The 24,153-nt window shown below is 39.2% G+C and overlaps 1 protein-coding gene across 1 annotated transcript in view; it reads right to left on the bottom strand.

The window, feature by feature from the left end:
- The window catches only part of si:dkeyp-14d3.1 (transmembrane protein 132C), a 152,614-nt gene extending 128,784 nt beyond the window's left edge, over positions 1–23,830 (bottom strand). The window contains exon 1 of the mRNA XM_059337945.1: positions 22,758–23,830. Coding sequence (XP_059193928.1) covers positions 22,758–22,803 — 46 coding nt within the window. The 5' untranslated portion in view covers positions 22,804–23,830. The remainder of the gene's footprint in view (positions 1–22,757) is intronic.
- Between the last annotated feature and the right edge of the window lie 323 nt (positions 23,831–24,153).

Raw genomic sequence — 24,153 nt, 5'->3', positions numbered from 1 at the left:
TGGAATTAATAAATCATACAAAGCTTTTTCAAGATTAATCGCTCGCTCCTTTGTTCTGAGGAGGAGAAATTGAAAAAAAAAAAAAAAAAAACACAGTATAAACCTACTTTTCCAACTCCAGTAGTTCTTTGTTTTTCTGTGCAGCAGGAGTGAAGCTCAGATAACTGGACCCCCAGAGAGAATATGGCTCTATAGGCACTTCCCGTTTAATAAAATCTTGCCTTTGGAATCCCCTCCTGCTATGGCCCGGACTACAACTGGTTTACTCTGGGTTAGTTTCCCTTAGGCCAGTGTTCAATTTACTTCACTGGACTGTAGGCATACAAAGGTCATTCAAGGCCCTTTCAAGCAGTTAAGCACACTACTTATAAGTAATATCTCATTTGTTTAATCCGTACAAAAACCAAAGTCTAAAAGATGACAAGTGTTAATTTGTAGAGTTCTGGCAGGCAGATTTTTTTTTTTACTTTTGGACATAGCGAGGCTAACATTAGCTATATCCCCATGCTTAGGCTTTCTGATAAGCTATGCTAGCATGTGCAATTAGTGTGATTCCCTTTTTCCATTTTGAGCTATTTTAAGTGATAACAATTCGAAATTTTAGTAATTAAAATACTAATTCAAATAACATTGACTCTCGTTTGCTTTGACAATTTAGGGGTCGGCTTGTTTTATTATTGAGTGTGATTACATGTTAGCTTGGCTGTAAATCAACAGATAATTCTCCTTCAAAATGACTAATTTCACTATCATAACTTGATTAATTTGGTTAGATAACAGAACCGCACAATAAAATTGTTTTATCTCAATTCAAATTAGCAATGAGCTAAAGTGGAAGTTAGCTGGCTTAGCTGGCATACATCTCTAATGAGCTTGCTGTAGATGCAGAAGATCAGGGTTATTCATAAATGGAAGTTGGCTTCATGCGTCACTGAGTAACTTTCATAAGAATGAACATTTTTGGTTTTCTATAGTTGTAATGTAATTACATTTTCACTGAATAATATATACTGAGAAAGTGATTACATTTTTCAATTAACTTGTCCAATGTTGATTACCCATCAAAAATGATTTGGCACTAGTTTTCACTAGCTGCCACAATCACATCACATCTAAAGAAAAAATTGCTAAAGTAATAAATAGTGACTGCATTTGTGTTGTATAAGTATTAATGAGGAATGGGGGGTGGGGGGAGGGATATGCATAACTTTCAGCTGGCGGAGAAATGCAAAGACAAAAGAAAAATAATGATAATTCAACTGAGAAAAATGTCTATTTCAGCACACACTTCATGATCCACATCATGTATAATTAAATTTCCCTATTGTGTGGCATTAAATTGTAAAACGTTAGGCAGCATTATGCTGAGCCAGATAAATTCAAATGTTTGAGGCTCTTTTTTCATATCCCCTTTTTAATAAAACTGGATTTTTTTTTCTCCCTCTCTTCATGGAAACGCTGTTGAGGCTGTGTTTTCCTCATGGAACAGCTGTCAGGACGTCACGACAATGAGACCTCGGCGATTTCATCATCGAGCAAATACAGAGGATGGTTGTTTCATTAAATTATATTGGTGAATGGGCGTTATGAAAGCATCGTATTTCTGCGCATAAATAGTTACTGTCATCTTTAGACATAATAGCAGCATAGCTTTATGAAAGGCAATGACAGTCGATCCACTACTATGGCCCAGACTGAAATATCTTATCAACAATTACATGTATTGTCATATAATTCTGTACAGACATTCATTTTCCCCAGGGGAAAATTTTTAATAACTTTGATGATCCCATTACTTTTCATCTAATGCCAATAGCAGGTCAAACTTTTAATCATCCAGTGAAGTATTCACATCTACTCCATTGGTTGCCATATAATTCTGTACAGATATTCACAGTTCCTAGAGGATGAATTCTAACTACTTCTTCTGACCTTCCTTGTAGCGTCATCATAAGATTGACAATTGTGATTTTGAGGAAAAATTACTCAATTTGAGGGGACAGATTTTGGTTCTGGCCATTACACAGCTGAGTGGAAAACAATCTTAAAGTCTCATAAAAGAAATAGATTTGCAATCTCTGTCAGCTCTGGTCTAGTTTCTCAGGCAGTATACAACCATACAGCATGTAATATCCTTACAAACTGTTTTAGTTCCAATTAGTTTAGTTGTCACTTTAAAATATCTGCTGCTGCTCTTGCACATACAGTCGAAGCTTTTCGGTTGCAGAGGTTAACAGTCAGAGGTTTTCCTGTCAGACATGGCTGTGTAAAAGGTGTGCAGGGGAGAAAAACAGGTCTCAGATGAGTGCCAACTAGCCAAGCAGCACCGCTCCTATACCGGGCCTCATACAGGCTCACTCATCCTACCACTGGAGCTCCACGCTAGGATATGTAGAGCTGGAATAGGACTGGCGGAGCGAAGAGCAGCCTTCACACTCTCAGACGCTGAGTAAATGAAAAGCCACAAAAGAGGACACCAGGGGAAGGTGAGGCCTCGTTCGTGCTGTCCACTCCTAGCTGTAATAATATGGGTGGACACAGAAGTGAATGGCTGCCAGGATGGCTGGCTAGTCGGTTGCCTGTCTTTATGCTTCATCACACACGTCAAGGCAGACATGAAGTAAGAAACAAGGACAGAAAGCCCAATAGGAAGTAGCAAAAATAGATGGTGAGCAACAATGAACAAAGTAATATCGAAGAGGGTGTTTCTGTGATACCTAGTCCCCCACCACCCCAAAATGTTTTTTTCTAATGTTTATTGCAAGGTAATTTCAAATTCCTTTACTGAAGGGAGGGATATCTAAAATCAAAGACTCCATTAGAGATGTCACTACTTCAAAAAGAAACCTGAACCTCAGAAAGCATGAAAACACACTGCTACATCATCACAGTTATTATTGTATGTTTTATAACCACTAATGCTGTGTCAGCTGTGCACTACCAAGTACAAGCCAACAAGCTAAAAAAACCCCAACATAAACAAGTTCAAAGACGCTAACTACACTTACCATACACATTTCTTATTTCCGTGCACAACTGATTTCTCATCTGAGTTTAGAGGCTCACTGATGTTTCCTCGACCTGATGCCGACACTACTGACGTAGTCTCTAGATCATGAGCTGCAGAGTTCTGTGGGCGAATCGCACTGCTTTTTCACCGGTCAACCTAGAATTTGAGCAGCGCTGGTGGGCGGTGCGGAAAAGGAAATGTGCTTCAGGCCTCTTCTCAAAGAACAGAATAGTTTCAAAACTATTTTGGAAAGGGGATGTAAGCTATATAGTTTTCAATCATCTCTTGCACAGGATTACATACAAAAGGGTTTCCATGACAGAAAAAAAGCGAATCATACCGAGAAGCTGCTGTTTGTTGAGGTTTACAATTACACTCCCTTTGACCCTCATTCCAACCCTGAATCACTCTCAGCTTTGTCATGAATGCCAAACAGGACAGTCTTAAACATGAGGGATGACAGAAAGCTCTCTAGTCCCATTGAATTACCCACATCATATTTCTCTCCATGTTCAATTAATAAGCGCTATTGAATTTGTGACCATGCGTCAAGAATAATAATTACAATATTTCCTTCAAGGATCATTTGCAGATGATTTATGCTTTTGAGCCACCAAGAAATTCAAGAAAGAGGGACTGGAAAAAGAATCAATACATGACACAGTATGGTATTACTTCATGCCAGCTTCTATAGAAAAGAAATCATTCAGGCAGATAGAGGTCTGTGGAGTCCGCCCAGCTGATAAGTAAGAGTCATGGCAGGGAGAGCTAGGGCCACAGTTTGGAAATCTTGTAAGGGAATATGCTACACAGGTGACCCTTCTTTATCTGGTAGATGAGCTAAATTCAATGCACAATAATTGCTCTTGATTAAGGGTCAGTTTAAATTAGTGTATGTGTGTGTGAGTGTGCGTTGGCAGGCTACTGAGGGACCTGCTGGGGATGTTTGTTGGCTCGCATCTAATGGATGGCCACATTTAAGACTCTAAGAGCTAATAAAGAGTAATGGGCCTGTGGCTTCACTGGGGAGGAGGAAGAGCTATTTTGAGTTCATGAGAGAAAGCATCATCTCTGGGATTAAAGAGTATCGACCGATGAAGAGTAAACACTGCAATGCCGCGCCGCTGGCCTATTTGGTAAAGCTGTGGATGGAAGAGACGACCCCAAACAAGCGGCATTATTAGTGGATGGGAGGGTCAGCGGGGATGTCATTAAGGAATGCTGAGAAGAGCCTCCAGGTGCAGCGAGGAGTCCTGCTACGTCTGGAAGAGGGTTACCACAGCAGGAGACTGCAGACTGGGTGGCAAGAACCCTGGGCATCCTGCGGGCAGATAACAACGCCTCCTTTGTGCCATCCAGTGCACATGGCTGGAGGGGAAGGGGCTGAGAGCTTTTGGCTTGGGTTGGGAGGATGAGACAAGCACATAACTGTGTGCCAATCAGTATTCCCATGGCCCCTCCGGACTTCTCTAAAACATAAACTGAGCTCCTTAATGAATCTCTTCCCCTCACACTGGCCTTTATTGCAAAACGATATCGTAAATCAGGCTAAATACAGAGGCAGAGTCACTCGGCCTCTTTGTGAGTGCAGAGGGACATTTAACAGTGAGTGAGCTCTGTTAGGACAGAGGAACAAGTGGATACAAATCCAACAAGGACTTATTGGCCACCTACTGATGAGAGCTGGGCTAGAAATTGTACAATTACACAGCAAATAGGATTATAGGGGAGGATTACATGACTATTGATAATAATCAGTGTATCAGTGAAAAATAGAAATTCAAATCTGTTACTGTCAGTGTTATTCAAATCTAAAATAGTTCCTCTCTTTTAGCGTTATCACCAAGAAATCAAGTTAGCACTGCACCAAATCAAGGAACCAGAGAAAGCAAATTGAGAGAATATTCAACACAAGCAAAGCAGATTGATTATGGATGGTGACGCCTGTCTGCAATTTTGGGGCTAAAAAATGAAGCACTGTGTCTCTCTGATGACAGTGAGAAGTCAGCGGACGCCTCTGATAATGAAAATGGGCGTAAATCAAGCCAAAACATGATTCTTTTCCTCTCAGGGTCAAGAGACATCAATACAAAGTTTCACAAAGCTAGCGAACACAACTTTAGAGTTCACTTATGGTCACTCAAAAATCTCACAATGAACTTGTTCACTTGTTACCTTAAATTAGTTAAAGCCAAAATCAAGAGGCTTTAGAGGGTTTGCTGAGGTACCTGGAGATGATAGCCGTAAAATCCGTAAGTTAATTAAATCAGTTTATAAAGTCAGTACAGAGAGAAGATTTTCCTCCAAATCCCTTTATTTACAGCAAGGTGTGAAAAACACAGCTAGCAAATGAAAGAGTTCTGTAGCACAGTGTCTCTGCATGCTTAAGTGCCTCCTTATCCAACTCTGCTCCCTCCCCAAATCTACTGGTAAACCTCTCCCCAAGGTCACCCACATATAGGATGATAAATTCTGCCTGAAGCTCCTCTGACAAGGCTGAATCCCTATAAATGCAGCCACACTTCAAGACTTGGCTACGCAGTGTTTATGAATATAGTGTAGGCTTTTCTCCATGTTCTTTCTCTTCTTCTTTGTACTGCACCAGACCTCTGGTTCATTGCAATGAATAGATGATAATTATGCTGAAATTGACCTTGATTGGATAATACATTGTAGTTCTATTAGACTGTAAATGCTTAATTGATGTCTCGATTCAGTTTGAAATTATATTCCAATAAATTGCTGAGCACATTTTAGAGGCGGTACGGACGTATTCAGCCTCAAGAGAAGGATGTGAATGGAGAGAAGCAGGTGTAGATTCATTCAAGGCAGTGTGAACTAAGGCAAAGATTTGTCAAAGTGAATGTAATGAAATTCTTTTCATTTGCATAAAGAAAGCAGCAGAAAGCAGGGCTGGGAATGTTTGGCTGAGGGATCATACAATTGAAGAAAACATAGGGTTGACGAAACAATGGGCTTGGGGAACATAGAGCTGGTGGAAAATAGGGTTGAGGGAACATAGAGCTGTGGTAATATAAGGTTGAGGGAACATATGGCTGTGGGAACATAGGGCTGAGGGAACATAGGGCTGAGGGAACACAGGCACACTGCAATTATAGAATCAGTCTATCTCAGCTGTCATTCAAACAGATTCACATTTGGTGTGTGTTGTCATATTTGAACTGCCTGTGAACTCAACTTAAGGGAAAAACAGCTGGTCCGTGTTCTTGACTTATAAACATGGACTGAAAGAACAATTGAGCGCCTAAACCCATACGAATACACTAAGACCACATGAGTCTACATCAAACAACAGATTGCTTTGAAGTGTTTGTGTGAAGCTCCATCATCTAAGATTTGACAGTTGGTAGCCAGATAACATAAGCTGTGTTACACTATTACAGTACATATTTGTGTAGTTGTGAGTAATTTGTGTGTTCACAGTTACAAATATCCATTGTATGTATTAGGACTAAATTTGGCACAGAACTTCATGATTGCCAGAAGAGGAATTTCAGTTCATGAGCAATTAGCTGCAAAAACAACAACACTCTAATCAGTGTATATAGTATTTTGTGTTTAGTACTGATAAACAAATCTAAGCATGTTAAATACAACATAAAAAAAATATCTGCACCACTATTGTTACCCATGCCTCTATGTCTAAATATCCACTGGCTATCAGGGCCCCCAAAATATCCGCCATTGTCCCCACAGGTTAAACTGTAGTCAGACTAATTGCAGATGAGCTCCAAGATTGAGCTCAACATATTCTCAAATAAGATTACATTGTTTATTAAAACCAGGCAAGTGACATTTATTTGAATAAAGTAAAACAGCCTGGAACAGTGAGCACAGGATAAGCTAATCCATATTTAAAACAAGTCAGACCAGAACTGCAGGAAAACTTGATTATACAACTGGTTTTAACCATCTTCCAAGAACTTCAATAGAATTCTGTGACAAAGACAGTTAACCTTGTATAGCACAGTGACAGATTAATGATGATAGATTCTTTTTAGCAATACACTGGTGAATTATGTGTTTTTCCTAATTATTTTAGGACTGCAGTGACTACAATAATAGCAACGGTTGATGTTGCACTCTGCACAGATGTCTTCTTTGTCTCTATGCTTGTCTTTTTACCTTTGAAAACAGGTCAAGGTTCCTTCTTTCTGCTCTACTTCAGTGCTTCACATTCTGCACTAAACTGTACCAAGGGACAAAAGAAAAAACAAAACACATAGATAGAAGCACCTTGAGTTTAGATCTAGGCACATTAAGGTTTAACTCCCATGCACCCAAGATCCATCATCATTTTATAACATGATGGAATCTGTGTATTCATTCTCCAGTGGGTTGTGTGAACATCCATACATACAGCAAGGTCAAGCAATCACTTCATATATTCAAATATTTTGAGTCCTTGGAAAAATAAAAAATATGGTCTTTTTTCCCTCCTATATAGGTGTACCTTCACCCCACAGTGCACTGTTGCTTTCTGAAAATAGCTTTTATTGCCGCTCCAGATGGACTGGCTTTAAATCTGTAGTTTAACCTGAAATCTGTCCGAGCGGGAACTAACTCCATGAACAAGTAGATCTATTTTAGGCCACAGAAATAAAGCTATTGGGGGGGGGGGACTAGATCAGAAGGGAAAGCAGTATGCTTTCACACTCACTGACAAAATCTGTTAGTTTAGTTTTAGAGAAATATTTCCAAGTAGCAATGTGGCAACGCACATTTTGTTTTCAAAGCCTCTCTGTCCAGCTGCCAAGCTGAACTTTATTCCAGTGACTGACAGCAACTCACTCTATACTTGCAAACTAGCCTGCAGGAATCCTGGAAGATTAGACGATTCCTCCCGAGCCAGCTTTTCAGACGTGGGCTTTCTAATGTGTTGAAAAAGTAGGTAAGAAAAAAGGCTAATTATAATTTCAGTTCTACAAACATTTCTTGGATGCAGAGCTGCTCTGCAGGCAGAACAAATAAAAAATCTCAATGTTTGAGCTAATCCTCTATAGGCCAAGCTAAAGCACCACAGGTTTTTCTGGCTAACTTAATGTTAGACTGAGCCCCTGTGAAAACCAGAGAAGGGAAGGGAAGGGGGGCAGCCAGTATTATCAAGCTTTATACTCTTGTTGTGAAAAAAGGAACAAAGAGTAAGATAGGCTTAGCGTATTCAATTAACCCTGTAATTGATGTCTAACTGCAACATGCAGGTCTGAATGGTGACTGATGACTATAGGTGAAGGATCCATAGCTATTTTACAGGCTAATGCTAATGTAGCAGCAAGACAAATAACTGTCTTTTCAAATATTATTATACATATATACATTTCAACTAAAATCTATTTATTGTCACTTTAAAAACACATTTAAACTGACAGCAATTAAAGATTAATGCTGTCACAAGAGTTTGAACAACCTGTAGAAAACATGCAAGCAACTTAGCATGCTAGCTAAGTGCTAACCCAGGTGTCTCTTTAGAAGACCAAAATAAACTTAAAACACTGTAATATGTAGCAGTTTTGCTAATAATAATCATGGCCACATATCTCCCACAAGATCAGACATTACTCTGAAAACCAGTGGTGGGAGAGTTATTTTAACTATTCCTTATCAACTTTATACTGCTGCAGTAGAGTGGCTGAGCCTCTATCAGACGGCTCAGGTTATGATGCTTCCAGGTGTAAAATATTACTAACTGTATAACTTTGACACAGCTGCTTCCCTTCATAAATTAGATGATGCACTCAAAAATGTGCTGTTAAAACAGCATCATACTAACAATGTTGCCAAATGTTTGTTTGCCTACTCTACCCAAGACAAGACAGTAATATCTTATTAAAAGCATGACTAAAAGAGCTGTTCATATTTGAACAGAAGGAGCTTCAACAAAAGGGAACGACCTGCAAAAATATTTCATTATTACAAGCAACAGCCTATTGGGATTGTTAGCAGAGCTGTAATTTTTTTCTCCATTCTCCACACCAAAGAATTCAGCATTTCAGCTCAGTGCACTCAGGGTTCACACTGCCTTATTCATAAACAAACCAAGCATGAAATCACATGGACTGACAGCTAACTCTAACGCTCATTGGATGATTCTGGTTTCTTGTCAGCAGCACTACATACTGTAAAACATGTGAGGGGAAAAAACAAAACAAACCTTATTGAGATGACTGACAACAAGTCACTTTACTGTGCTAGAAGCCTTGATTTATTTCCTGTGTTGGCCTGAACAGCGGGGAAGCAATGAAGAAACAGTTGGACATAGTTGGAGCTGCAGTTAAGAGTACAGTGTATAAGGTGAATTTCTCAGCTTTCAAAAAACGTCACATATATCCAGTATCAAAAAACTCTGTCAGTGACACATGTTGCTTTCATCACACCACTGTCTAAAAAAAACTCAGTTTAAGCGTATGCTTTATTTAGAATATTTTCTCAACTTTATTTTGCCATTGAATAGCCTTTAAAGGGGAATCCTTATCTCTGTGCTCTTATAAGCCACCAGACTCCTATGACAAAAAATGACATTTTACTTCACAGGGCGCGTGAGTTTCTGGTGTACTTCTGCTGCGATTGGTTTGTTTTTGTGTTACTTTGGTGTTTTTTTATTGTTAGTTCGGATTCAATCAAAGTCACACAATAACACAAACAAACTAATGGATCAAGGCAGCGGTAGACCAGCAACTCCCGTGCTCTGTGGGATTAAATTCATATTTTTGTTAAAGGAGACTGGTTTACGGCCTCAGTTTCCTGTAGGAAAGGGCTGCCTGATGGCAAGGTAAGTTAATGAAGATATTCTAAATATAGCGTACACTTAAAATGATATAATTTGTTTTTAGTGAGACTTTTTTTTAAACGCTAAAATACAGTGCTTATAATAATAATAACAACAGTAAATTGCTTAGCTTCCGTCTCCATACACCTGCATGCTTCTTCAAACTGGGGCCATGCCTAACAGCATCTACTGTAGTAAACTGACTATAGTTAAGTACCTCCTACAACCTCACCCAGGAAATCCAAACTATCCATTTAAGTAGATAAAAAAAACATGTAGAAGAACCTTTAACCAGAGTGTGTAAATATGTGGCTGGTTCAGTCATACCACTAACATTAATGTGATTAAACTCCACTTCAATACTGAATTCTCGGTATCGTTGCTGCCCAGTTGTAACAGCATCGCTCTATTTCTTATAACATGAAGAGATATACCAAAAAATAAATCACAACTTCACTTCCCAGTTTCCTCTGTGAAATTGTGTGCAACTCCAGATCCCTTATCAAATAATTGATAGAATTCTCCTATATCCTTGGCTTTCAGGTTTTATGTACGTTGTATGCTTTTGTTTGAAGAGATCTGTACTTGTGTTTTTTTTTCTCTTAGTGTTTGTCTCAGAGGTGAGCTCATGTTTACTGTGCCATGTCACAGGAACAAAGAGCGATTCTTCACTTCTCATCCGTCTTCATTCACAGAAGGCTGCTGTCTCAGAGAGCAGCCCACCTCTATCTGCTGGTCAGCTCACAATATATTTCCAGACATATTTCTTATTTGGACAAAAGTTGCCTTGTCGACACGCAGGTTAGAAATGGAATATTTCTTTGGATGAACCACTGGCTTCCATCTCTGATAAGTGCATCACCTGACATGCTTAGTTGTTTTATAGGTCCTTTCTCCTTATCATTCTGTACTTTTTGTCACTGCTCTTCCCCTGTCTTTTGGTATGGATATTGTTCAAGCAGCCATGCCTTCTTTGCAGCCTCCATCAAAGCTATACAGTCTGTGTTAGTTCCAGAAAGGCTGTGAAAAATACAACCCAACAGAGTAATGGCATATGATTTTGGGAATCAACTGGTATAAAGCTTGCGGTTTCTTCAGTCTCGCGGGCTAAATTAGCCATCCTACACATGGCATGTGCAATTAAGGATGGAGCACAGATTACATCACTCTGAATTTTAGCGGTTGCCTTAGTCCCAGAACATCTAATTACAGGGCCTTCACACAACAATCTTCAAGGTTCTCCAAGAATACACAAAAACAGCATGAAACAAGACAGCAATAGTAATCAAATGCACCCCAGCAGGGCAAAGAAGCACTTGCCAACTGCTTGTTTGCACTTATCTCTGGTTTATAGTGGGGAATTAGTTAGCGCTTCCTCCGGGTGAATCATATCAAGGCCTCCATCGTACTTCTGCGTATCACTCTGCCAAATTGATTTCAGAGCCAAATAAAAATCAAATCTTAATTTTGTTTTGGATGCAACCTGCCTAGATTTCTATCCCTCACAACATGTTTGATTCATTATTCAAATCCATACCACTCTTTACTGCTATGCTACACTGCTGTAGGAAAAATGCTGTTAAGCTTTTAATGGATGCAAAGAAAACCACCATATTAGCCTCCCTCCACTGCCAGCCCATAAAGGTCAGATTCAATTCTAAGGTTATACTCAGCTCCTTTAACACAGTCAATAATCTGCCTCTAGCCTACATTTATGAACTTTTAACCTAGAACCAAGTTCTCATTATAATACTTATTTTGTCTTGTATTGTAGTGTATTGTTGACACTTGGTATCTCCTCATGCTAAATAAGAGTATAAACCCCTGCTAGCGGCTCTAGCATGACCTTGATTAAAATTACAGACTTAAATTTACAGACTAGAATTGAAAACTGTTGGAAACATTGGGGGCAATGTAAGTATAAAACTCAACAAAATATATAACATAGGTCTTGTCATTTTTGACATTTTGATGAGGAAAAGTAACATAATAGGTTACACATTGATTTAATGTACAACCAAGGCTGATGGGAATGTGATTAGCTTGCAACAATTCGACAAAATAAAAATTTGGCCCAGTGATGGTACTAAATTAAAAGCGAGTGCAATTCACCCAAAGGGGTATGCGAATTTCTGTACTAAATTACATGGCAATCCATCAAATAGTTGTTGAAGGATTCATCCTCTGGGGAACATGAAATATTTCAGTCTGGGCCAAACTGACCAACTGACATTGTCATCCATAAACCCAAAAACGATTATAATATAATGTACTAATCCAAATTATAATTCTGTGCAGTAGGGAAATAGCATTCAGTGTTGCATTAACATCCTTATACAATTTTATTCCCAATTTAAATTAAACTGTCATATTTTTTAGGCTAACCCTTCATTATCATCGGGGTCATTCTGTCTCAGCTTGGTATGGCTCCTACCAATCTGTGTGAAATTGAGGGCCTTGGGGTTAAGAGGAGAATCTGCAGGAGCAGATAGTGGTTGAGAACAAGCTGTGGCAGCATGTGCTAACTGCCAGCGCTGCCTCGGCTGGCCTGGACGACACCACTGAGCACCACAGGGCCAGTGACTCACTATTGCCACACTGTATGTTGTGACTGGACAAATCTAATCCTCCCTCGTCATCAGCTTGCCGTCCCCTAGCATGAGGAAAACAAAGAAGCATGAACGATCAAGGCTGCCAAAAACCGAGCACTGCAGGCTGCTTGACAGCCAGAGCAAAATGACTGCGTGAAATCACCGCTACACATGTGGTTGAAGCTCAGGATGTATAAATATAAGGACAATGTGTTTTAGATCCACAAATTTATTGTGCATAAGAGGACTTTGGTGCTCTTTGTTTATGAACACAGTCACGCTGACTCAGGGAGTTCACTCGAGGGAGTTCATTAAGTTAGAGCCACTCCTGCCAGACTAACTTGTACACTGATTGTACTCTGAGGTGGCCATTACTTTCACACTGATTAGGAACCGGTGATTGTGTCAAGAATGATTGGGGACGCACACATTCACTGGCATTCCAATTACACCAAGCACCATCTAGCCAATGGTCAGATTGTACTTCAGGCCATTTACATTTAACTGAGTTGTAGTGAATGAACAAATTATTGTTCTGGAGAAGTATTTCTGTTAAGTATCGGCTTTAAAATCAAAGCAGCAAAGAAACATCCAATCTCATGATCAACACCGCACTTTTAAAGTGATTTTTACTCTCCTTTACTTCAGTTGGTCCAATTTGAATGAATAGTGATAAATGCAGCCATGGAAACAATCTATTTATAATGCAACACCACATATAGTCACATGCAGTATACAACATTATACAGTGCAGTTTTCCACTCAATAGAGCAATATCAAATTTATTTTTACATAAAAACACAACATAAACAACCATTTTGGAAAGGCATATCTTAAATTTGGTTATTAAAGTTGCAAAACTTAACATTTTAACTTAATTTTTTTTAGATTAACAGCGGATGATGACTGTATGTGATGTGAATGGTTACCAAACCAACTGACCATTTTAGCATCTTTCAGCTCATTGCTTTGGGTTTACAGGCCAAATTTTCCTGTTTTGATTCACTCTCAGCATACTTGTTTGCACACACAAAGATAAACCCACTGTTCACGACCTATCCAGCACAAAACAGCAGACAGACACAGTTACCAACTGACTAATAAACACAGTGAAGCATTTAGCAGCTGAAGGAGCAGGTTTTTCCCCCCAGGACTTTTTGGAGAAAAAAAACAGGATAGAGAGTAATGGAATTGCATTTGCTGGTGGCTTGAAATATAACTGATTTTGCTCCATATCTGTTAATTTAAGGGAACTGTTTGTTAACAAGCAAATAATATTATCATATTAACTCAACTAAGCTGATAATATGTCAGTTTTGTGTTAACAGCTTGTGCAGTGGCTAGAAAATAAATTCATGCTAATTTTGAATAACCAGTATGGACAAACTATGTGATTGAGACATCTCTATTTTTATTTTATTATTTAATGGCCTACATCGATACCGATAAATTTGCAATAAGCTTAGCCCATACGCTCAGTATGTCGTCCCAGGCAATTTATCGTTCAGGTTCAAATAAAGATTAATGAATGTGGTCTTTAAGAGTTTAAATATATTGTCTTTCAACAGTTTTCAATTGAATACATGTCACAAAGGATTAGAAAATTATTGCATTCTATTTTATTGACATTTTAGATATCCCAACTTTTTGGTAATTGGGGTTGTTGACTAGTTGAAGTTATTTGGCAGCTGAGAATATTTTGTTGCCACTGTGGAAGTAATTTGTTGCTTCTTGTTATGAGAATTGCTGATACCTAGTTCCCGTAAAGCAATATTATAATAGAAATGTAAAGCAACTGTAAGCCAACACTGCTGAGAGTGAAAATAAACAATAAGCATATACATTTCTGTCATAATTCATATAGAATAACAATGTCCTTATTTTAAACAGAAAAAAAGTTCAGTCAAAGTGAACCACCGCATAAATTTTAATCTGTGATGTCACGCTGATGTAAAGCTGCTCCACTGGCAATAAATATGTTGATTGCATACAATGATTTCTTTTTATATCCGAAAGAGTTTTACATTCGGCTAATGCTCTTTGTTTTCAAATTATAAAATGTGCTGTGTCAGAGGCACCTTTTTATTTACCATAAGCCATTCCTCATGCAGCCGCACATTGGTTTGCTGTCACAGATGAGAGGGCACAACAAACTCTCCAGTCTTGTTCCAGCTGCAGCAGACAATAGTGATTATTCACAGACAGAATGGACTGCTCAAGGGATAAAACTAATATATTTTTAAAATTAAAATTCAATGCTAGTTTTAAGGCTGCTGTTCAGCATTCCACTGCATGAGCACACCACTCTGAATCACAAAGAGGCACACGACTTCCATTTTAACATAATCTTGACAATCAATCAGCCACACCACAAAGAAGTCAATGGGCCTTGACAATATGTACCTGTCAGATCATTGCCTCTAATGCATTAAGCTCTGATGCCTCTGATAGACAGCGACAGCTCCACACACAACCAAGTGCTCCTCTCTCTCAGATGTAGTGACAGCCTTTTGTCCAGCCACCTGCCTGTGATTACTCAAATCAAAAATGCATAACCAATTGGAGTTATGGAGGCGTCTCCGCTGACAGGAAGGAAGCAAGGCACAGCTAGGAAACAGCAGCTGCAAAAGCAGACAATATACCTGCACACAAAATAAGTCTTTACAGATATGATTTCAAAATGTTGATTTTTTTTATTCAGCACAAATGTTGATGTTATATTTTCCTTCTGTTCATATCCATGCTTGCAAAGACCCAAAAATTACAAGACAATTGAGTTGCTGGCTGTATTCGTATTGTTTAGGCCTTGATGCAGGATATATTACATTAATATCTGAAATCGTGGTATGCTGTCTTAGAAGTTTTTGTTTCCAGAGAAAGCTCCCAGGCTAATAACGTTTTATTAATGTTTTGAAGTAATAAAAATGTAATCCACTTTTTACTCTGGTGCGTGTTTTTTTCTTCAAATATCCTATTATTCACTAGCTTTCACATTACAATAAACAGTGCAAATGTTCTCCCTTCCCTTTCAGAATAAAGTTCACCTGTTATAGGAAGCATTACAAACATTTATAGTAAAGACAGAGAGGACAATATAAAGACAGTAAATGCATTGGTGTTATTTTAGGGGACGTTGTCTGCAGCTAATAAAGCATCATATCTGAAGCACTATTAAGATGCCTGAGCAGTGTGTATTGGAGAAATTGTTCTTTATAGTCATAATGTAGCAGGGTTTGTATTAAAGCCCACTGAGCAAACAAAGTAAACAGAAGGAAACGTCAAGCTTATTTTTAAGAGCTGAAACCATTGTTAATGAACTGTGTCTTTACTCTGAGCTGTAGAGTATTAGGGAACAGAATTATCATTTTTAACATTATTACTTTTAATCAGTTTTCGAAGTAAAAAAAATATTTTTTAAGAGACTAATTTACTTTAATGTGATCTGTTAAATGATTTCTCAGTAAGAGTTTTAGGCACGTAAGAGAAGGGCTCTAAGGATAACAATGGTGCTTTTTTTTTTTTTACATTGCCCTCTTAACTGCTTCACTTCTTCCAATTATGTGTATTTGTTTACTTTTTAAACTGTCTTTTATAACCCCTTACCAGGAAGTTTTTGCCCTAAACCTAGATCAGTGGTTTGGTAGCATAAATTCACCAAAACTGCAAACCGTACGTGTACAGATAATTACGTGTGAGCAATTAAAAAAAATGTTTTTGAACGCTCTGCTGCACTGCGAGCCACTTTTGACAAATGCGCATATGTGTCGTTATGGGTGGTATTGACAAACGGTCTTATGTACGATATTCTGTCATTTAGTTTGGAGATCTTGTTCTCCAAAGAAGATGAAGCATAATGACTGATGTGATCCTCTTTCTCTAGTTCAACAATGAGGTTGAGAATTTTGGTTTTGATTACAATGTCTCAACAACTATTGGATGTATTGATATTTAATGTGGTGCACAAATGCGTGGTGCCCAGCTCAGAATTTCTCAGGAAGCGCCACCACCAGATGAAAATGTTAATGTGTCTAATATATTTTGTCTGCCAACATCTTGGTTTGTATGAGCAAGAAGTGACCATCATTTTAGGGAGGAGAAGATCAGATACCACCATGTCAGTCAGTTTAAAGGAAGCAGGAGGAGCAAAAGAACTGATGAAAGAACAAAATGCGAGTCAGCAGATTCAAAACTGATCATGAATTGGTCCTCTTCCTCCTAGCCAAGTCTGAAATATATATGTCTATTTTATTTAGGAAATACATTGCAAAATAAATTGCATTACAAAGGTGGTTAAATTAAAAAGTCAATTTTGTTTTCTCCGTCATCATATTACAGTCATTAATCTGTATTATCAAGAGTATGTATTCAACACAACATAAAGTGGTAGTGTTCATTGAAACACTATCACTTTTGTCCACAGGGGCCGCCAAAATCAACACAAATGAAAGTTTCTTGTAGTTAGGGTTAGCTTTAATTTGGTGTGTACACTTGTGGTGCCCAGACAACTTTCTAACAGTTCCCGTGACTTTTCAACCAGCGCCACCATCAGGTCATAATGTTGAATTTTCCAATACTTTGGATTATGACCTGCAGAACTACAACATATTGACATTACATTAGTTATACTTTTGCTGTGTTCCAATACCCATACTTCCCATACTTACTATACTTAGTTTGAGTACGCAGGGTGTTCCGATTCTGATCATAGCGAAAAGAAGTGTACCTAAAGGACCCGGATGTTGCCCTCATAACGGTCAAACCGTTGAGTGTGGAACGATGTACACTATACGCACTCAACAGCCGTCATCTTGTCTACGTAGCGGAAGAGGCGGAGCCAGGCAGAGCCGCTCAGCTCGAAAAAAATGGGTTTTTTTCGGCGCATTCTCCACATTTGCTGTGTTAACGGAGCCATATTGCCGGATTGTAGAAGTAAAGATTAAACAACACAAAGGGTAACACTCACCTGCTGAAATCAGCATACTTAGTAAGTGCGGATAGTGTACTGCGTTTAAGTGTACTCATGGAAGTATGGGTATTGGAACACAGCATTTGTCTTTAGTGCTAATTAGTCAGTGTTAGCATGCTAACAAAGGCAAAATAAGATGATGAACATGGGAAACATTGTACTAAACATCTGCATGTTAGCATTGTCATTGTGAGTATGCTGACATTAAAGTCGCACAGAATTGCTTGCACAGCTGTGGACTCTTAGGCTTGTTTTAATTTTTCTCCTCTAAATCTGATACATAGCACTTATAAATTGAAATTTCTAGTGCAGCCTGAGTTCATCATTTTCAGGGTTTTTTTTAAAAAGAATGAGTTTGAGTCAGCCTGCAGTCTGACACAAGTCATGGTCTCTGTTGGTTTTCCCTCTGTTGCACCACACCTACAGAATAATCGCCGCAGCGCGACTGGAGCAAACAGTCTGGCTGTGAACCCGACAGATTTATGAGGGGGAAGTCCTCTGTTCAGACACAACTATCCACTGATGAGAGAACGCGCAAACACTGCATCAGCATGTTTGTCAATTATTACAATGACCGCACTCAGGCACACACGCACACACACACACACACACACACACACACACACACACACACTCAAAACCCCTCCCTTTAAAGCTTTTACACAGATTTCCTCCATTCACCTTCCCTAATCATGAAATTTGATTAAATTGAATGTGAGTTCACGGCAGTTATAAAGAGCCAATTAACACGGGGCAGATGTGCTTTGTGTGAATATTATAGCGCATTACGCTGATGATATATGAATTTATGGGGGCAAAAACCCTTCTTTGCCTCAGTGATTGGAAAGCTACAATGTATGCCTCCCACACACACTTTAAGTATAATGAGCATGAAAGAGCAGTACAAGGGATTTAAATGAGAGTCCACCTACTCAGTGTGTTTCATAAAACGGTCATTAAACAAACAAAGTTGCAGAGTTTGACACACGAACCAACAGCATAAGACATTTGTGATGGCTGGTAATTACACAGCAGTCCAAGCCCAGCTTACGCCGCCGCCGCCACCGCCGCTGCTGTTACTGTGATTCTCTTTTTCTCCCTCCATGAGGAGAACTGCGAAAAAACACCCAAGCCACACCAAAATTGGATTTGAGAGAAGGGAAAAATCTGCCTCTTTTTATCAGTGTCCTCCTTCACAAATCTAAAAAGTGCACCACAGTGTTTCTAAGCGCAGCTGAAAGATGGCCATGATAAGAAGAATACCACCACGCCAGGGATTTCTTCTGTTCTTTTCTTGTTCTTTGAGCCCTGAATAAACACCATAACCGAGCTAACACCAACAAACCAGCGAAATTACATTACAGGTCTTTATCCAATGCAAGCTCACTTATGGCAGAGACTCATTTGAATCTTAATGACCACAGGCTTCTTATACAAGCATAACTGATGAGCTGTTTAAGGTTGGAAACTGAATTTTGGATTAGTACTTCTCAATGAGATTTACTGGAAGTGAAATTAAACAATATGAGGAGGAGTAAAGTAATAAAAACAAAGATATACACCTGTTGTGGGTGTATCTTATTCAACAAAAAAACAGCTGATAGTTTAATTCCAGTTTGACGCTGTACAACGTAAACCAAAGACAGACATGTGACGAAATGCAAACAGACATTCTGCACTGGGGATACATATATTGTATCGCTTCCTCTTGTACATTATTGATACACTGGTGTAAAACATCGATATTTTTTAATAAAACATGCTTAAAGGATTCACTAGAATCACTACTTCATGACTCCTCATGGTGGAGCTTATCTAACTATAAAGCAAGGAATTTGTGTGTATGTGTCTGGAAATACAGTTTAGCTCCTGCTGAACCTCAAAGTTTGCTCAAAGACTGTGGGCAGGACTATTATGTAAAATCTCCTGAAAGCTTTGTGCTTTTGCAACTATGAGACTGGTCTCCCCCCCAAAACATCAATATAAGGCGTTTGTACAGGCAGCAAAATACGACTCACATTTACGTTTTAGTCCTCCGTCACCAGCTTGCAGACATAATAGTAATGATTGACGGCGATGCAGAGGTTTTTTTTTTTTTCATAAACTACATTGTTTGCGTAATCTGTAACTTTCATGGCTCGCGTCACCCTCGTAACTACTTCACGTCCGGCATTTACGTACATTTATTTAATCTTTAAACTGTCTTTTATAACGCCTAACCAGGATGTTTTTTGCCCTAAACCCAGGTCAGTGGTTTTGTAGCCTAAATTCACCGAAACTGCAGCCTTTTTTACAACCACTAATGTCTGGGTGACTGCAACAAATATGGCCAATAGGTGGCACTGTGGCAGCCTCATCTATCTATGAGGTAAGGAATCTCCATCAGTTTATCTGTGTATGTACAATTTTCCATCGTAAATCTCAAGAACTGTTCATCAAAACAACTTCACACTTGCAACATTCAATCAGCCCGCTACAAATGTCACGAAAAACTCTGCAAGCAGCAATGCCAACAACTAAGCAAATGGGCCATTCCAAATGAGCGTACACCTGTAATGATCACTGCAAATCAATGAGGGTAAACTTGTGCTGAAGAAGAAAAAAACAGGACGAAAACCGCAAACAGTGCAGACAGCTGGACAAAGCAAGTCACAGAAACAATTTTTTGTTCTGTAAACTTAATTTACAACGATTGAAAACATTTCAGAGAGGCATAGTTGTATCATTCCTCTAAACACCCTTTTAACCGTTGTGCTTTGTGCCAGTTCGACCTCTAACCAGTTTATGACTATTTTACATTGGAAATATAGGAAATGTGGACATAGACTAGTTGCAGTCTCTGCGTATGTCTGTTAAAGAGACACTAAGCTAAGATTCTGCATACTTTGTTGCAAATTGTTTCACCTCTGTTGTCACATTTAGTGAAACTGACACCACAGTGCAGTGAATAAATATTATTTCCTGCTTTACTGCCTTTTCTATGTATTTTTTTCTTCTTATATAGTGATGTATTGTAGATTGTTGTCTTGCAATGTATTGCAGAATCGCTGTGTCATGATACATCATTATCATAGGCAACAGTGAGTTACTCTGTGATTCCCACCCTTATTCTGAACCCATTTCATCATGAAGACAAAGGCTCTCTCAGCAGGAAGTTAACACGTTTTTGCACTGTTGAGATTTTTGAAATCACTTGTAGTCAATTGATTTGAGTCTTATTTTTTTGTGCATGCACTATGTCACTTCTCTCTCTCATTTCTTGCTCCTTGCTTGCTCAAGGACATAAGTTGCAAGGCTTAAAGGACTGCCAGGGGCAAGAGAAGAGGATCTGGATGTGTGCCACAGCACTGGGGCACAAGACCACAGCGGTGGATCTTTCCGTGGACAATTACAGATAAAACTCTCGGCTGAAAAAGCAGTCTAAGAATCTCTGCCGGGTTAATAAAATGTTGATGTTCCAAGAAATCCTACAGGACAAGCCCAATCCCTTAACAGGGATATAGACGCGTGAGGACAGACACATAGCGGGGACACGAGACAGCATTGGTTGTGTGCTTAGTACTTAAAGATGTAGACTGAAGGCTATCCTTGCTTGATCCCCTTTTGGATCTTGTTAAGCTCAAGGATAAGACGAAGGGAGGGAAGATTGGATATTCCACTCAGGAATCCCAGCGAGGTGTCTCACTGGAGCACACCTCGCGGCTTCAATTAATAGAGAGGACAAATTTATAAGAATGTTATTAATATGAGAAATAAGGCCAGTTCACTGAAAACAGACTTTTAATCGTTTTCTCCACTTTATCACCATGACATTTTATTTTAGAGATTTTAAAGCTTTATTTTAGATCCCTGCCCTGATAAAACGTCTGCTTTTCCAAACAAAGGGTCTAGTCAGAGTCACACCAGAAGGTTTCCCTCCTGTATTAGGGCTTCATTATGCTGTGCAGGCATTTTTCAAGCATGGATTTGATCCTCTCATTTCCTGGAGTGTGTTATCAATTTTCATCACTATTCACAGTGAGGAGCTGTGTCCTGCAGCTTTATGACACACAATGCTCAATTAGGATCATACTGTGTATGGTTACTGAGAAGGCCTTGGCATATGGCAAACATCATTACCGTACACTTCAAGCAAGTGAGTCAGCATTCATAATGGAGGTGCTGTCGAAAACAGTCATCCTCTGAGCTGTGAGGAATAATCAAAGTGTACGTGAACAATATACGTGCAAGATGCAGTTTGAGAGTGTTTAGCATCAACTTTGTGGAAACGCGTGACCTCTTACTTCTGCAGGGAAATCAGTGAAGGTTTGTCTTTTATTTTGACCATAAGTGATGCATGATTAGCTGTGCATTGGCTCTTATATGAATATAATCAGATGATGATTCTTGGCCTCAAGCAAAAAAAGGCAAATAAAGTCAGTTACTGAAAAGAAAGATGTTTTTCATGACAGGCGATGTTAAGTAGAATATTTCTAAAGCTAAATAAATGTTTTTTTAACTTGAAAAAAAATGTGTCATCTGTTTGGTAAGAAAGAAAGCTGCTATAGCCAAGTATTAACCGGAGGAAATATGCACAATAGTGGACAAGTTAAATATTATGAATAGCATTCTCGGTTTAACCCTTTTCCCACAAGATCACAAGCTGCCAACCGGATCTGTACATTCTAGCTGTAAAGCAGCCAAAGTAAACGCAGCTCTCCTCCTCGTGCCACTAAAAACCTGATGCAGTGTCATGCAAAATTACATTATGTTTGTTTTTAGCAAGAAATCAAATAGATAGAGAGAAAAGTCCTGCAAAATATATGTCAACAACATGCAGCGGTTGCCTCTGTTTATGTCATATTGTGATCCGAGCTATGAAGATCCTCTCACCACTGCAGGTTCTCTGTAACTTTTCCCATTAAATAATGATGGGCTTTGAGATGAATTTTGATGTAATAACCTGACAAGCCAAGAGGTAATAAAGCCACATTGCTTCTGTTGCACAAGAGAATCCCTGTCATATTGAAATATTCATGAGATAAATGTTATTTAAGGCCAGAGCTGCTGTGGGTATGTTGTACAGGTGCAGAGGGTTCTTCATTATACATAAAGTAGCACTGAACACATAAGAACTCTAATTGTTGTCATAGAGGAGAATTTAATTAAAAACCTTGAACAAACACTCTGTGTGGAACATGTTGTACTGTAACATGTATTCAGATATTTACCTTCATATAGCAGTGACTCAGAGGGTGATACTGCCCGTGTCCCCCTGTGTCTCAGGTGGGGTTTGTCCCTTATACCTGGCTTGAACTCTTATCTCATGTGTTGTCTGCAGTTTCTATTCTTTATGTCTGCATAATTAAGAAAAAAACACATTTCCTCAGTTAAAACAGGAGGCTCGAAGGACATTGTGCTTACCTCCAAAAAGTAACACCGCCGACTGAAGCACAAGGATATGCAACATGTTTCTTTGAGTCGTTGGGAAACAAGAATCCCCCCCAAAAAATTGTATGGATGCCGGAATTGCTTTAAAGAAAAAATCCTACTTGCAGCATCGTTAGTTTAAAAAGAAGAAGAAAAAGCATATTTTTTGGGTAAAAATGTCATGCCTCTTCCAGTCATTTGCAAATGCTAAAAAAGCATAGTGCGTGTGAAAAATTATTTTAAAACGCCGTTTCACTTGTGTTTTATCTAGGTTACTTGTTTTTGTCTGGAAAATTAAAGAGCTGAAGAGAAGGAACTTGCGCGCAGCTTTGCATCACTCTTTGAAGCATTTTTTTTTTTTGGAGAAGAAAGGCGCTTAGACGCCTGATTAAATGCGTAAACACAGAGTGAAACGTGTATTGTGATGCATGGCCAGAATGATTCTCAGTGAGCTCCCCCAAAAAACTGAAAACGTTTTCAATCCCTTGTCCTCAGTGGGTCAGTTTGTCTGCTGTGTATCCTCCGCATTACCAGGCACCTGAAGTTGGCTTCCATGCAGTGCGTAAAGTCCGGCACTTGAGGACGAAGAGAAGCAGTTTCCAACCGTCATCATGTATAGTTTGATAAATAAAAGTAGAGAAGTTCAAATACCAACATAGGTCAGCGTACATCCACACCCAGGCAAGTCCTGAGCGCAACTCCAGCAGCAGCCACAGTAGAGCGCGCGCTCACAGCTCTGATCCCACAGCCAAAATGTGCAGCTGCCACTTCTAATTACACTTTGGCACCAAGTGGCTGCAATATTCTGCGAAAGTCCGGTTTCAAGCCTTCATCTTTCGATGGGTTTTTTTCTTTGTAGACAGGCAATAGGCTACAGTTTCAGTGGCGCTTACGCACTGTCAGCCGTCCAATGCGCGTCGAGAGAGGCAGAGGAGAAGAAAGCCTGTAGCGGTGACAATAACTGGCGCTGGCACACAATCGGGAGGCGTGTGGCACTCCGGCAGCACACCATTCTGCTCAGGTTGTAGCGAGAATACACATTAATATTTATATCAAAACACTTCTGACCAACTGGATTCACATTAAATCCAAAAGCTTCTCTATTAAGTGCAGTTTGTACTTAAGTAAGACGCGTTTTAACTAATGCCATATGTTTATCTCCTTACTAAACACTTTATCACCGTCACCGTTGTCCTCTGTGGACAAGGAGAATGACTTTAAAAGTTGTTATCGAACATGTCCAATTGATTGCATGACTGCGCCACTCGGCAGGCACTAGCGACCCCTTGTGGTGTGGGACGTGAAGTGAACAGGGCTGCTCAGGTGTGAAGGTGGAGGACAGAAGGCAATAGACACTTAACACTGTGGGAACCATAAAGATCCAATTAGA

Source organism: Centropristis striata, chromosome 7 (assembly GCF_030273125.1).
Source record: "Centropristis striata isolate RG_2023a ecotype Rhode Island chromosome 7, C.striata_1.0, whole genome shotgun sequence".
In the NCBI taxonomy this organism is placed as follows: Eukaryota; Metazoa; Chordata; class Actinopteri; order Perciformes; family Serranidae; genus Centropristis; species Centropristis striata.
Note: the sequence above shows the minus strand (reverse complement) of the source record. Positions and strands in the feature narration are given on the sequence as shown.